This window comes from Dendrobates tinctorius, unplaced genomic scaffold, assembly GCF_039654945.1.
Source record: "Dendrobates tinctorius isolate UK_male_01 unplaced genomic scaffold, ASM3965494v1 ptg000155l, whole genome shotgun sequence".
NCBI lineage: Eukaryota > Metazoa > Chordata > Amphibia > Anura > Dendrobatidae > Dendrobates > Dendrobates tinctorius.
The window spans coordinates 15,862,146-15,878,763 of record NW_027361822.1 but is presented as its reverse complement, the minus strand read 5'-3'; the positions used below and the strand labels follow the sequence as shown (position 1 = coordinate 15,878,763).

Here is a 16,618-nt window from a genome sequence, read left to right as displayed (position 1 = left end):
TCCTAGAAGTCCACAGAGAAATCACCCGCAGGGCAGAAGGGCGTCGGCAGCCTTATATCCAGTCCGTGACTCCACTCAGCCAGTCATCCTCATTAGGCTCAGGTGCCTGATAATCAGGCTCATTACCTTCCTTTACCAGAATAGGGAGTTCACCAGACCTCAGTGACGAAGGGGAAAATGAACTCACAACAGTGAGCATATAATATATAACACCTCCGATTCTAAAGCATGGAATATATGTATTTACTCCCGTCACAGTCTCTGTTAACTCCACGATAACCCAAGAACTACTCGCTGCCATCACCAGTCGTTTATACCGGTTGACTCAGTGCCTGACAGGTAGCATATGGCTATGGGGTGTGGTTTACAGAACAAAAGGAACAGAACTATTAAATTTTATATTTAATCCAGAACGATAGGCAGTGTTTATAAAAATATACAAAACATTTTACAAAGGGGACAAAACAATACAGCATATACAATTACATAAAATTAATATGATTAATAAAGAAGCTGATCACGGAGATGATTCGGTTTAGTGAAAGAGAGCACTTCCATTGAAAATGCCCAGCGACGCAATTGTGCATACACGGATATGTATCTCCCTACATGAACACAGATCATAATTTGCCTTCACCATTTATCAGCCCCTAAGTTGCACCCACACCATTCCCCCCTTGCTGAACTCACGTGGGCCAGGTTGAGGGATGTTCTCAGCCCTTCAGGATTTTATAAAGTTCACATCATTAACAATAGAGAGGGATAGAGAGGGGTGAACTCCCGCGGTCCATGCGAGAAGCGATCATTGTTGTGCTTCCCAAAAAGGGTAGAGATCCCACCACACCGGCTTCATATCGCACAGTCTCATTATTGACAACAGATGTAAAGTTGTTGGCGAAGATAATGGCTAATCGTCTTAGTAAAGTCATAACATCTATAATACACCAGGATCAGGTGGGGTTCATGCCGAACAAATCCACAGCGACGAATCTGCGGAGACTCTATTAATTTGCAGGCGAAGGCGGACAATGTAGGGCATAGAGCGATCCTGTCATAAGACGCGGCCAAGGCATTTGATAGCAAAGAGTGGAGGTACTTGTGGGCTACAATGCGCTTTATGGGCTTTGGGGGAAGTATTTATTAACTGGGTTCAATTACTGTACACTGCTCCAAAGGCCAGAGTGTGAGTTAATAATCAGTTGTCTGAGGAATTTTCCATATTTAAAGGTACGAAGCAGGGGTGCATTTTCCATATTTAAGGGTACGAAGCAGGGGTGCCCCCTGTCTCCTCTCCTGTTTGCCTTAGCAACTGGCGGCGGTAACAAGACGGGAGCAAAATATTGTGGGATTCCAATATGGAACACATGAGGAAAAGGTGGCACTCTATGCCGATGACATGCTGTTGCTTTTTAGGGATGTGGGGGGTTCTTTGAGGGCAGTGATGACGGTCCTTGATGAATATGCTGGTGTATCTGGGATACGTATTAATTGGGATAAATTGATGCTGCTGCCGCTGGACTCATGTTGATAGAGATTGTTTAACTCAACTACAGGTAGTCGAGGAAGTTACATATCTGGGAGTTAAGGTATCAAGCAATTTTATGGACTATGAGAGGCTTAATTTGGTTCCGCTATTGTGTAAGTTTAAACGGAAGATCGCGGCGTGGTGAAAGCTAAACTTAACAATGGCGGGGCGTGCGAACGAACTTAAATTGAGATGATACTCATGCCTCAGCTTTTGTATGTGCTGCATAATGCACTGGTCCGGTTACCTCAAAATAGATTTTATAGAATTAATGCTATCTTCCAGGATTTGATATGGAAGGGAGATCAAGCGTGTATCAAGCTAGAGGTGTTGCAGAGCCGAAAAGATGACAGAGGCCTGGCTGTCCCCAATTCATGGTAATATTACATTGGGTCTCAATGTCAGCATATGTTGGGATGGGGGGATCACAAATTTTCTACTTCAGTGGGGAAGGTTATATCTCACACGGCGGGGAAGGGTCCACTGTTGGCTTCCTTGGAAGAGGGCAGATTTCGGCTGAGTTCTAGAAGGTTTCCAACACTGGCGATGCTTGAGAAACTGTGGAAAAAACTTAAGCAGTGGAGGGGAACAAGGGAATACACGAGTTACATGTCTATTTGGAATGATCCGCGGTTGACCGAAATGCTAAATCTATGAAATTTTGGACAGTGGAGAAGAATAGGTATATGGTATGTGTCGCAGCTGTTGGATGGTGAGACGTTGAAAACATTTGAAGCACTTGAGAAAGAATTCCCTTTGGAATGCAATATGTTCTACCAGTACCTGCAGCTGTGACATCCATTTCATAAGCAGTGGAGAAGATCACCGATAAGAATACAGAGGGACAGTTTGTTGAGTATACTTGGGGCACAGAGGAGTACTAGGAGTTATATAACACTTATTTACAACGGATTGCTACACACACTTTTGGACAGACAGACATCCGATGACGGCCAAAGTTAGGTGGATTGCAGACTTGGGAGGCATATTGGATGTTCAATGGGAGTCGGTCTTGCAATACATTCCTAAAATTTCTATAGGTGAGTCTGGGAGGGTGTCGCAATCATTCACCATACATAGGGTATATAGGACTCCTGTGTGGATGAAAAAGGCTGGTTTGAGAATGGATTCCAGATGCCTGAGGTGTACGATAGATGAGGCCGATATGCTATATATGTTATGGTCCTGTCCCCGATTGCAGGCATTCTGGATAGTGGTCTTGAATTTGATAGAGTGATGGGAATAAATATTATTCGAGACCCATTGACGTGTATTTTAGGGCATGTAGACGGGGTGGCGACGGACGAATGGGGCAGACTGGCGATAGCCAAAATGCTGTATGTTGCAAGGAAGACTATTACATTACATTAGTTGGATGAAGATCCTCCTAATAGAAAGGAATTTGAGAACAAAGTCAATTTTGTGATACTTATGGAGCGGAGTGTGTATATGAAAAGAGGCAAAATGAATTGCTATGAGGATATATTGGGGGGGTTGGTTGGACTTTTCTGGGTTAGCCTCTCTGGAACTCATCAAAGACAAGATATTAGGGTTATAGAAATGTGTGCGGCATTGTATTATATGGGCAAGGATCGTGTAAGCGTGACGAGGAGGGTTAGGGGGGATTTTCTCGTATTACTAAAAATGTAAGAAAAGTAATATTGCTGATATTTTTATACATGCCTAGGTATGTATTGTTATCCTTATCAATTTCTTCTATAAAAACTATTTGACTTTAAAAAAAAAACAATATCTTCACTCCAGACGATTGCTGCCATCTTATTTATTGGGATTTTACCTTTTCTTTAGATAGTAAACATCATGGCTTGTGTCAGATCAATCACTATTGATCTGAGACAGGTGTCACAGTTATGAAAAAAATGCATATTCTTTTCCAATTAGTTCTGAAATTGAAAATGTATGTCCCATCACTATAGGATATACGCAAACCCCAATATTCAAAATTTTCCGGAGGAGACACAAAGTCTGGGGAAAGTTCTTTAGCAGCTCATCCTACCTAAATTGTTTGTTCACACCAGAGAGCCTTTGCTTTGATGGATTTGTACAGATTAGAAGTATCATTAAAAGGTGGAAAAAAATTTGAAATGGTTCGTCGTGGTATGACAAAAACCTGGCATTTTATCAGGGGTGTGTGTAATCTTGTCATCTCCACCGTTCGCATTACACAAGTATAAAATAATAATTCTGGTGAATAAAACAAGACTGAGCACAAGACCTTCACAGCCGTCTGCACATCATAGGGGAGATCTCATGACACCTTCTCTCCATTTACCTGATGATCCTGAGGAACATTGGGATTTTCTTCTGAACAGTCCTGAGGAAAAATATGAGGGGGACATCTCTCTGGTGTTGTCCTCTTACTGGATACAACTGGAGGAAACACATACAGGGACTGAATTCATTCTTTACATACAGATAATTGTAGGCCGTGTGTACTTAGTCCTGTCTATTACCTGGTGATGTGAGGGGTTGGGGAACCTCCATCTTGACGTCCTTGTACAGATCTTTGTGTCCTTCTAAATACTCCCACTCCTCCATGGTCAAATAAACGGCGACATCCTGACATCTTATAGGAACCTGACAAATACAATGATACCATCATCCCCACAAACCCTTCATAGCATTACTTTATAATGTCCCAGCATTCCCAGCAGTGTCACCTCTCCAGTCAGCAGCTCAATCATCTTATAGGCGAGTTCTAGGATCTTCTGGTCATTGATGTCCTCATGTATCAGGGGGTTAGGTGGAGGCCACGTGATTGGGCTCAGGGGTCTTCCCCATCCCTCAGACACAGGGGCCTGACAGCGCTCACTAGAGGTCTTCTTCACTACTGTGTAATCCTGGTTATGGAGAGACACATTAATAAATCTCACTATAGACATTTCCAGAGTCCTCACCTCTCCAGTTCTGTCCATCTGTTATTCCCATTAGTGATGGGCGAGCACTAAAATGCTCGGGTGCTTGTTGAGGTGTGGAGCAAATTGGAATACTCGGGTACTCGGACAGAACAACGAGTCCAATGTAAGTCTATGGGAGACCGGCGCATTTTTACGGCGATCCCCCCCGGGGGTCCTTTTAAGGTCTAAAAACGTCAGAAAATGTTGGGAACACTGCACAAACGACACGAAGATATCATGGGGATCGCCCCTGGAAGCATTCTTGACACCTAGTTTACAGTTTTAAACAAGTTTTTCAGAGTTTCATGCCATTTTTACTGGTGCACCAAAAAACATACCAAAACGAAGCCAAAACGGATTTTGCTGGGAAATATGTTAAGGTACATCCTTGTGGTGCTAATAAAAATATGGATATCTTATAGCCTACATATTGTAATATATTGTTCATATGCTTTGATATAGTGTGGTCACTAGACCAAGGGTGCAAAGTATTGCAAATATGAAATATGGTTGTTTGAATCCAAACACTATATATTGCAATATACTATGGTGTAATATCTTTAATGAATATTTATGCTGCTTGAACAAGGAAGTCTTGTGTTCAATCATAGTATGATGCTTGAAGACAAGGGAGACCAAAATGTTTAGATGGTCTCATGTAGCAATGGTCATGCATGACATCAATAATCAAGGACCGATTGTGATACAAATGAGACAAGTATGAGTGTGTGACTGGGTTACGATAGGTATCCAGTTTTCAGAATAGGAGATTATGGAAGTCATGCTGATCACATGCCACCATCTTAGAGTGTTATGCTATGATCATGAAGAGTTAACTTTGTGACAAGCAACATATGTTGAACTTTGAACAGTGATAGACAACCTTGATTGTTTAGAGGCAAACAGATCTTGGGTTGTAATCAGTAGCAAACAAGCTTCAAGCATTGTGCTATTGTTAAGAGACATGCCAATGGCAAATAAATCTTGGGTTGGTGCAAACAAACTTTAAGATTGTAGTAGTCTATAACAAACAGACCTTGAAGTCTTGTGCTGTTATCAAGACAACAAACAACTGTGCAATGGCAAGATACTGATGATTCAGCAGATGTAATAGGGGAGGATGTGGGAGTTGTGTCTAAAAAGGTGGACCCTGTGTCAGTGAGGTAGGGACATTTCCAGAAGGTATCGTGGATGCACGGTTTCTGTGATGACAAGACCAGAGTATTTCCTTCTCGCTGACACTGTGGTCCCTCCAGTGGAGAAGTGATGTTACAATACTTGGTAATGTATAGTATTGATGCTTATTTCTCTATGTACTATAATTCATATTAATTGTATGATTCACATGAAATTAATTAACACAAAACAGGGTAATATTATATTTGCCATTCCATAATTTATCATTATCCTGATGTAATCTTAATAAATTGTTAAATTATTGTTTTACCTTAAAACTGTATTCAGTGTGCCTAAATCGTATATTAGTGAGCGTTACGTAAGTAAGGGCGTACCCGCCCTGTTACGTTGACGTGGTAAAACATAAATTGGCATAGTCGGCAGGATTTTGAAGGAGTAGATTGATTTTGCAAGTTTTTTTCTTTGTTGGGCACCAATCCAGATCTTCATAATTCCAAAAGTATAAAAGTTTTTAAGAAAATTGTTTATAAGAAGTAATCCTCACGTCCTAACTTATTTTAGAGTAAGACACTAATTTGTTGGCACTAGGCCAAAATGTTCGGCTTTGTGGCAGGAAGTCAGAAAAGCAAAATGTTTAAGAAAGGGAAAAAGAAAGAGGATGGCTGTGTGGGGATCCCTGGTTGGACCAGGGCTCCATACAATATTATAGCACAGGAAATGCGTTTTTGTGGATTAGCAGAACCCTGGGAGAATGAGCTCAAAGGGTCAGCACCCACTGATGTTGTTGATGTACTCAGGGGTGTCCCTGCTAAGGCAGGTGATGTAGTGTCTTTAGGACGGCGTATGTGGATTTTACTCAGTGCATACCGAGATATGCATGAGCAAAACACCCATATGCAAAGAAAGTTGTCGGAAATCGAGGGGCAAAAAGTGGTACTGGAATGCAGCACTAGATTGCTCCGTGATGAGCTAGAACATTATCAAAACATTTCAGAAAGGGCTGCTGTAAAGATAGCTCAAAATATGTATAAAAAACAGCATGAGGAAAAGCAAAGAATGTTAACTAAAGTGCAGGAATTGGAAATACAGCTATGTGAGGTCCAAAATGCATTGGTGGTAGCACAGGGTCAGAATAAGTTAAGGTACTGTCACACTTAGCGATGCACCAGCGATCCTGACCAGCGATATTACGCGGTCAGGATCGCTGGTGTGACATCGGCGGCTATGCCCGCCGATGCCCCTCCTGCGGCTGCGCGCGCCGCAGCGTTCCCTTACCTGCGCGCTCCCGTCCGGGCGCGCGCCCGTCGCACGTTCGTCCTCACTGCGGCTCCTGGCACCCGCCCCCTACCACGTGCACGCCCCCTCCCGCTCTCTCTCTCCAGCGGTGGGCGGCGCTGAGGGGCTGGACTGTGGACGCACTTCCGGGGGTTAGTATATTTCAGGCGTCCTCGCTGTTAGGAGGACGCCTGATGATTGTGTAGTATCTGCACCCTCTGGCCACTACAGTATCCCTGTAGTTCTTTGTTCTCTGCCTTGTTCTCCGCCAGAGCTCTCAGGCTCTGCCTCCCTGCCGTACTCGGCCCCCTTGTCTTGCTCTTCCTCGGCCTGTCCAGGCGCTGCTTCCTTTCTATCCTCTGTGCCCCTCTCCTCTGGCTCCTGCCAGTCCTGGCCCGTCCTTTTGCCATTTCCCGTATTGTGCTACCCTCTGTGCCTCCGGTCCCGGTTTGTATCTCAGTCCTCCGTCTCCCGAGCCCCCTTAGGTCCGTGGAGCAGTCCCTCTTGGTTCCGGCTGTCGCGCCTCCGTCCTCTGTGGCCCTGCCCCAAACGATCCCTGTATAGGGGTCGGTCTTCACCTGGCGTGCTCGGCCCAGGGGCTCCGGATCCGCGATCCAGAGGGTCCACTCTCTGATGTAGTTTCACCGTAAACACTATAGTATCATCAGGCCATGGACCCCGCCGGTGCCGTGGCTGCCACCCAAAAAGAACTGCTTTTCTTAAGAGAGAATCAGACCCGAATTATGTCATTCATGAAGTCCATGGACTCCCGGCTCTCTGCTCTGCAAACCGCTGACCCAGCGCATGCACCTCTTTTAGTCAGCCTCCAGCAGGAGCTCGCGCAGCAGCGCGATGCGCAATCTCACATTTTGGGGTATATGGCGTCCGTGGATGATCGGCTGCTTTCTTTGCAGTCCTCTGCGGCCGTTTCTACCCAAGCTCGGGACGCCGTCTCATTCCCTCCTCCTCGTCTTGGAAAGCCGCCTAGGTACTCTGGGGACCCAAAATTGTGTAGGGGATTCTTAAACCAGTGCAGATTGCACTTTGATCTTCTGCCCCAACAATACCCCACGGACCGTGCTAAAGTGGCTTTTATAGTGTCCCACCTTGAGGGAGAGGCATTGGCTTGGGTGAATCCGTTGTGGGAGAGGGATGACCCGGTGGTGACTAATATCCAGAGTTTTTTGGAAACATTCCGTAAGGTGTTTGATGAACCCGGACGTCTTGCTTCCTCTACAGAGGCCCTTTTTAACCTCTGTCAGGGGTCCCTTACGGTAGGGCAATACGCCATCCGGTTCCGGACCTTGTCCTCGGAGCTGGGGTGGAATAATGAAGCCCTGGTCGGTGCCTTTTGGAGAGGTCTTTCTGGTAAAATTAAGGATGAGTTGGCCGGGCGTGATCCCCCTACTACCCTAGAAGATCTCATCTCTCTGGCCACTCGTATTGACCTGCGTTTTCAGGAACGCGCAAGAGAGTCAGCCAGGGAGAGGAGGCCCTTTAGATTATACCAAGCTCCCATTCCTCGCGCTGTTGCTCCCCCTAGTAACTCTGCTCCCGAGCCTATGCAGGTGGATCGCATCAAGCTATCCGAACAACGGCGCAAGGAGAGGATGACTAAGGGACTCTGTTTATATTGTGGAGGGGCCAATCACTTCGTACGCACTTGTCCTGAGAGACCGGGAAACGCATCCGCCTAGGCCAGGTAGGAGAGGGCCCCCTAGATGATCAGACCCCCTCTCTTCCACTCACCCTTTCAGCTCTGCTTATTACAGGTCGGGGGCGTGGCTCCGTGGAGGCGTATGTGGACTCGGGCGCAGCAGGCAACTTCATCCGCCAGGAGGAGGTTGACAAACTCCGGATTCCTGTGGTCGTTTTAAGTAATCCCCGAGCTATCACCTCCGTCGATGGCAAACCTCTGCCTGGACTCATTACCACGGTTACCACTGAAGTAAAGCTACAAATTGGCGCACTTCACTCCGAGAAGATTGCCTTTTACGTCCTGCCTCAACTTTCCCACGCCATTCTCTTGGGACTACCTTGGCTTAGGCGGCATGAGCCAGTTGTCGACTGGCGTTCCGGGGAGATCTTGCGCTGGGGGCACACCTGCCATGCAAACTGTCTGCGTACCCTTGTTCGTTCCCATTCTCAGCCCAGACCCACGGATCTCCCGGGTCTTCCAGTCCCATACCACGCCTACGCTGATGTTTTCTGCAAGAAGGAAGCAGATTCCCTGCCTCCGCACCGGTCCTATGACTGTCCAATCGACCTGATTCCCGGAGCTGTTCCTCCCAGAGGTAGAACGTACCCTCTTTCTCCTGCCGAGACCTCTGCCATGACGGAATATATTCATGAAAACCTGTCCAAGGGGTTTATCCGGAAGTCCACCTCTCCTGCGGGCGCAGGTTTTTTCTTCGTCCGGAAGAAAGACGGATCACTGCGCCCTTGTATTGATTACCGGGGCCTAAACAGTATCACCGTTAAAAATTGATACCCGCTTCCGTTGATTCCGGAGCTCTTTGACCGGCTGAGAGGAGCTCGAATTTTCACAAAGTTAGATCTGCGAGGGGCCTACAATTTGGTCCGGATCCGTGCTGGGGATGAATGGAAAACGGCCTTCAATACCCGTGACGGGCATTACGAATACTTAGTCATGCCTTTCGGCCTTTGCAATGCCCCAGCTGTGTTTCAGGAATTTATCAACGAGGTGTTCCGGGATCTACTCTATTCCTGTGTGGTCATCTATCTAGACGACATTCTCGTTTTTTCGCCTGATCTGCCCTCCCATCGCAAGAGCGTACGCTTGGTCTTGCATTGCCTTCGAGAGAACCAACTTTACGCCAAGACTGAGAAATGCCTTTTTGAGCAGACGTCGCTGCCCTTCTTGGGTTATATCGTCACCGATTCCGGTCTGAAGATGGATCCCGAAAAACTCAGTGCGGTTCTCAAGTGGCCCCGTCCAGTGGGGATAAAAGCCATCCAGCGGTTCCTTGGCTTCACAAATTATTACCGGCAATTTGTGCCTCATTTTTCTTCGGTTACCAAACCCATCACGGCCTTGACTCGCAAGGGAACGAAGCCCAACAGCTGGTCCCCCGAAGCGGAAAACGCCTTCCTGGCACTGAAACATTCTTTTGCATCGGCACCCATTTTGCATCGGCCTGTGACCAGCAGGCCCTTCGTCCTAGAGGTAGATGCCTCCTCCACTGGAGCGGGGGCGGTCCTGTCCCAGCAGGCTTCATCCGGACGGCTGGTTCCTTGCGGCTTCTTTTCTAAAGCCTTTTCGCCTGCGGAGTGCAACTACTCCATTGGAGACCGAGAACTACTTGCCATTAAGATGGCCTTGGCTGAATGGCGGTATTTACTCGAGGGGGCTGTACATCCCTTCACCATCCTCACGGACCACAAGAACCTGGCTTACCTGCAGTCTGCCCAAAGACTCAATGCCCGGCAAGCCAGGTGGGCCCTGTTTTTCTCCCGCTTCGACTTTCAACTTCACTTTCGACCTGGTAATAGGAACTTCAAGGCCGATGCCCTTTCCAGGTCGTTACAGTCATCGGAGAGGGATGAAGTCCCGTCCTATATTATCGAGCCTACCAAGATGATCACCGTGGCCCCTGTGAAGTTTTCTATTTCTCCGCCTGGTAAAACCTTCGTTCCTCAAGGCAGACGTACAGAGGTATTGCGCTGGGGGCATTCCTCCAAAGTTGCTGGACACATTGGGGCTAAGAAGACTCTCTTGCTGCTGTCCCGGTACTACTGGTGGCCCACGCTTCGCCAGGATGTGACGGACTATGTAGCCTCGTGCACAATCTGTGCCCAGAACAAGGTGGCTAGGGCCCTGCCCGCCGGTCTTCTCCACCCTTTGCCAGTTCCTGAGGCCCCCTGGCAACAGATCGCCATGGATTTTGTGACTGATTTACCCTGCTCAGCGGGATGTACCACCATCTTGGTCGTAGCAGATCGTTTTTCCAAGATGGCCCACTTCGTTCCCTTACCGGGACTGCCGTCCGCCCCGAAGTTGGCTGAGATCTTCATCCACCAGATCTTCAGGTTGCATGGTCTTCCTCAGAGGATTGTGTCGGATCGGGGGGTCCAATTCACCTCTCGCTTCTGGAGGGCCCTCTGCCGGCTTATGGGTACATCTCTCGACTTCTCCTCCGCATACCATCCTCAGACCAACGGGCAAGTGGAGCGAATTAATCAGGTGTTAACCACCTTCCTACGCCACTTCTCCAACGCCCATCAGGACAATTGGGTCGCGCTCCTACCTTGGGATGAATTCTCACACAATAACCACCCCAGCGAATCTACCTCCAAGTCTCCTTTCTTCGTGGTAACCGGTCAAAACCCAGGTATTCCGTTACCATTTTCCACGTCTACGGGAGTGCCCGCAGCTGATTCCCTCGCAAAGGAGTTCTCCCGGATTTGGAGGGAGACCAGGGAAGCACTCAAGGTTGCCAACAACCGAATCAAGAAACATGCAGACAAAAGACGAAGGGATGTGCCTCCATACCATCCAGGTGACAAAGTCTGGCTTTCAACTCGACATATCCGTCTGAGAGTTCCCTCCTACAAGTTGAGTCCTCGATACATTGGGCCGTTCGAAGTGATTGGACGCATTAATGAAGTGGCTTATAAGTTGAGGTTGCCTGCTTCGCTCCGGGTTCCCAACGCTTTCCATGTCTCGCTCTTGAAACCCGTAGTCCTGAATCGGTTCCAACCAGTTTCCATCGTCCCTCCTTCACCTGTTATCTTGGACAACGTCTTTGAGGTCAAGGACATCTTGGCTATGAAAAGAGTCAGGGGTAAGACCCTTTTTCTTATCGATTGGGAGGGTTTCGGCCCCGAGGAGAGGTCCTGGGAGCCTCGAGAAAACATCAACGCTCCCCGGATTCTGAAAAGATTTTTGGCCAATTTTAGTAGAGGAGGACGTAAGGGGGGGTACTGTGACATCGGCGGCTATGCCCGCCGATGCCCCTCCTGCGGCTGCGCGCGCCGCAGCGTTCCCTTACCTGCGCGCTCCCGTCCGGGCGCGCGCCCGTCGCACGTTCGTCCTCACTGCGGCTCCTGGCACCCGCCCCCTACCACGTGCACGCCCCCTCCCGCTCTCTCTCTCCAGCGGTGGGTGGCGCTGAGGGGCTGGACTGTGGACGCACTTCCGGGGGTTAGTATATTTCAGGCGTCCTCGCTGTTAGGAGGACGCCTGATGATTGTGTAGTATCTGCACCCTCTGGCCACTACAGTATCCCTGTAGTTCTTTGTTCTCTGCCTTGTTCTCCGCCAGAGCTCTCAGGCTCTGCCTCCCTGCCGTACTCGGCCCCCTTGTCTTGCTCTTCCTCGGCCTGTCCAGGCGCTGCTTCCTTTCTATCCTCTGTGCCCCTCTCCTCTGGCTCCTGCCAGTCCTGGCCCGTCCTTTTGCCATTTCCCGTATTGTGCTACCCTCTGTGCCTCCGGTCCCCGTTTGTATCTCAGTCCTCCGTCTCCCGAGCCCTCTTAGGTCCGTGGAGCCGTCCCTCTTGGTTCCGGCTGTCACGCCTCCGTCCTCTGTGGCCCTGCCCCAAACGATCCCTGTATAGGGGTCGGTCTTCACCTGGCGTGCTCGGCCCAGGGGCTCCGGATCTGCGATCCAGAGGGTCCACTCTCTGACGTAGTTTCACCGTAAACACTATAGTTGGTGCATCGCTAAGTGGTCGCTAGTGAGCTGCCACACAGGCAGATCTCACCAGCGACATCGCAGGGGTCGGGGGTCGCTACTTACCTGTCAGACGAGGCGATCCTGACGTCCTCCCGCCCGCGTCCACACGTCGCTCGTTTCCACAGCAGGAAGCCCAGCAGGAAGCTGACGACGAGAAACGGTCCAGGACGTTCTCATGTGATCAGCGGTAACCAGCGGGGGAGCGGTCGGAGGTAAGTATCAGACATAGCGATTTCGCTAGCAATATCGCTATAGCGTCACAAAAACCAGAGACGTTATAGCGATATTGCTAGCGATATCACTTAGTGTGACAGGCCCTTTAGTAATGGACAAATGTGTTGCAGAACAGGCTGCTGTATGTGTAAAACAGTATAAGTGCAGAAAGAAGAGGGGAAGGTGAAAAGGAAGAAAGCTTTGGCCATGGCCAAAGCAGAGATGGAGAGGAACCCAGATCAGAGGGATGGTGATGCACAGGAGTCAACTGACTCCGAAACGGTCACCAACCCAGAACAGGGGGATGATCATTTTAATGGGGAGATGGAAGAAATGGATCCTCTTCTTAACCCATTAAAAGCTCATCGTATTTGCCAGATCCAGGTTGTAGAGACAGCTACAGGGAAGCAAGACCAGAATGAGGGAGAAGATTGCAGTGTGTCTAATAGATCTGAGTTGCAATCTACCTTAAGGAGAAGAAATACTAGGGGTGGCAAGGCCCCGGCAATGTTCAGATTCAGGCGATCTGATGATCCCATGTTGTTCTGTAGTAATTATTTGGCATTGTACAGAAATGTTTGCAATCATCCAGATATGTCTCAGAATGATCCTAGTTTTCTATTTTCAATGGCAAATCATTGTCATGTAGATTATGCCACAAGAGTGTCTCTAAGAAATACCAGTTCATATGAAAGATTTGTAAAACTATTAAATGAGTGGTGTCTTAAGTCAAAAGTGCAGGATGGAGTATCCGAGAATGTGTCTGCTGTTTACAGGCCTAGATATTGCTTTAAATGTGGGAAGATAGGCCACATTAAACGTTATTGTAATCCCAAACCAGAGAGCCATTCACTGCACCAGAATATTGATAGTATTGAGAATAAGGAAGGACTTGCCATCTACGATACTGAATTTACAGACTTCTGTAAAAAAGCCGACTTTGCTACAACTGCACAAAAGTCGCAAGAAATGCAGATCCCAACGGTGGATAAGAGTGAGACTGGGAAAGAGCAGAACTTGTCATATTGTAGACCCCAAAAAGACAGTGCTACTATTCCTGTGTTCTGTCTATGGGGCTGGATCACTTTACATTGCTCACCAGTCATCATTCCTGGGTTATTTCTTTTTAAGACAATACAACATATCCAGTGAAGTTGTTTGTTTTTTTTATGTCTGTGTATATGTGAATAATCTATTAGCATATGGATAACAGATAGGATAAGGACAAAGTGCAGTATTTGACTTGTACCTATTATAACCTTTTCTTTGTTTTTTTTTCCAGACTGGACAAACCAGTTTTTCAGAGGAATCAGACCTCAATGTATTTAGTTATATATAAGACATGGGGGTTAGACAATGAGCTCAAAGGTAAAGGTTAAAATAATTGTTTGCAAACAATTAAATAAGTAATCATCCCATTGTGATGAATTGGACTGTATTTAGCTAAAAGTTGTGGTTTAGTTTTATGTATGTTCTTAATCTTTATTTTACATTAGGAGCATAATAGGTTTGTAAAATCCATTTGTAAGTTGCATCTTGAACAGTTACGTTTGATATTTCAATGAATGGAGGTAATGTGATAGATCAGATTTATCCAGGAGAAATGCATGAATATTGACTAAAGTGACATGTCAATAATACAGAGAGAAGCTAGAATAGCTCAGTCAGTGGATTTCTAAAATTTGGTGGAATCAATTAGGTGTCCAGAATCTGCTCAGGTCATTTCTCAAGTAGCAGTCAATGTGATCTCAGATAATGATGTTTTTTTTCCCTTTAGATCAAAATCTGATCTGTAAGTGTTGTATTATTGCTTTCATCTTGTGCGACTGCTTTCAAGAGCCAAGCAATCTTCAGACAGTAAACAGATGCCAACTATGGAAAATGTGGATTTCTGAAAACCAAACAGGATCTATGGATTTACTTGGCTCAGTGGAGGAACACTAGCCATTTTTGAAGGGCAAGTACTATCACTGCTACCACTATATATATTAGAAACGTGTATGGTGGTATATCCAAGAAGATGTGACCCAAAGTGTGAACTGTACTGAAGAAAATTTCTAATGGGAGAAATGATTAACAGAAGGATTCCAAGAATGATGCCAGCTGATCTATGCTGTCAGTGGACTTGTGATAAAATAGGCAGATGCCAACATTTAAATATGATGAATCAGACTGGGGATGGGGAAAGGGCTATTATATGTGGCACCAGTTCAGATAAAAAGTGTAAAAGTATGAGGGCAGGCAAAAATATGACGTGTAACAGTATAGTGATCTCTCCATCATTTACAGAACATGTAAGATTGCCTAGAGGTTGGATGTTTTCCTTTGGAAATATCACTTTTAATTATATTCCAACTAATATACTGTAACTAGTGGGTCAGGTGTTAGCTCTAGGTTAACTTTAAGGAGTAATTTGTATTATGCATGCATTGGTTTGTTGTTGGATAAATAATGTGTGGCTATAAGATATCCAAGGGTGGATTGTGGTGCTAATAAAAATATGGATATCTTATAGCCTACATATTGTAATAGTTTGTTTATATACTTTGATATAGTGTGGTCACTAGACCAAGGGTGGAAATATTGCAAATATGAAATATGGTTGTTTGAATCCAAACACTATATATTGCAATATACTACGGTGTAATATTTTTAATGAATATTTATGCTGCTTGAACAAGGAAGTCTTGTGTTCAATAATAGTATGATGCTGGAAGACAAGGGAGACCAAAATGTTTAGATGGTCTCATGTAGCAATGGTCATGCATGACATCAATAATCAAGGACCGATTGTGATACAAATGAGACAAGTATGAGTGTGTGACTGGGTTATGATAGGTATCCAGTTTTCAGAATAGGTTATTATGGAAGTCATGCTGATCACATGCCACCATCTTAGAGCGTTATGCTATGATCATGAAGAGTTAACTTTGTGACAAGCAACATACGTTGAACTTTGAACAGTGATAGACAACCTTGATTGTTTAGAGGCAAACAGATCTTGGGTTGTAATCAGTAGCAAACAAGCTTCAAGCATTGTGCTATTGTTAAGAGACATGCCAATGGAAAATAAATCTTGGGTTAGTGCAAACAAACTTTAAGATTGTAGTAGTCTATAACAAACAGACCTTGAAGTCTTGTACTGTTATCAAGACAACAAACAACTGTGCAATGGCAAGATACTGATGATTCAGCAGATGTAATAGGGGAGGATGTGGGAGTTGTGTATAAAAAGGTGGACCCTGTGTCAGTGAGGTAGGGACATTTCCAGAAGGTATCATGGATGCACGGTTTCTGTGATGACAAGACCAGAGTATTTCCTTCTTGCTGATACTGTGGTCCCTCCAGTGGAGAAGTGATGTTACAAAACTTGGTAATATATAGTATTGATGCTTATTTCTCTATGTACTATAATTCATATTAATTGTATGATTCACATGAAATTAATTAACACAAAACAGGTTAATATTATATTTGCCATTCTATAATTTATCATTATCCTGATGTAATCTTAATAAATTGTTACATTATTGTTTTACCATAAAACTGTATTCAGTGTGCCTAATTCGTTTATTAGTGATCGTTACGTAAGTAAGGGCGTACCCGCCCTGTTACTTTGACGTGGTAAAACAATCCTTTCCAGGTTAATGACTTGTATATAAGGCAAAATAAATAACCCCAGACCAAAATGTTCCTCCCCCACTTGAGCTATGTTCAGACGCAACGTTTTTGAAGCGTTTTTCAACTTTAACATTGCTTTCAACTAAAACAAATGCATTCACTGGGAAATATCATTGTAACATTTACCAACCCTAGCTGGCCATGTGGTGTGACATATAAGCAGACACATCTTGT

General features: G+C 45.9%; 1 protein-coding gene across 2 annotated transcripts in view; it reads right to left on the bottom strand.

Moving 5' to 3' along the window:
• LOC141051054 (uncharacterized) overlaps positions 1 to 16,618 on the bottom strand; it is a 176,487-nt gene that overhangs the window by 141,081 nt on the left and 18,788 nt on the right. The window contains exons 3-5 of one of the 2 annotated variants that reach the window (XM_073547878.1): positions 4,207 to 4,386; positions 4,000 to 4,123; positions 3,819 to 3,916 (exon numbers count right to left, since the gene is read on the bottom strand). In XM_073547878.1, coding sequence (XP_073403979.1) covers positions 3,819 to 3,916; positions 4,000 to 4,123; positions 4,207 to 4,386 — 402 coding nt within the window. The remainder of the gene's footprint in view (positions 1 to 3,818; positions 3,917 to 3,999; positions 4,124 to 4,206; positions 4,387 to 16,618) is intronic. The other variant, XM_073547876.1, reaches the window with a different exon arrangement.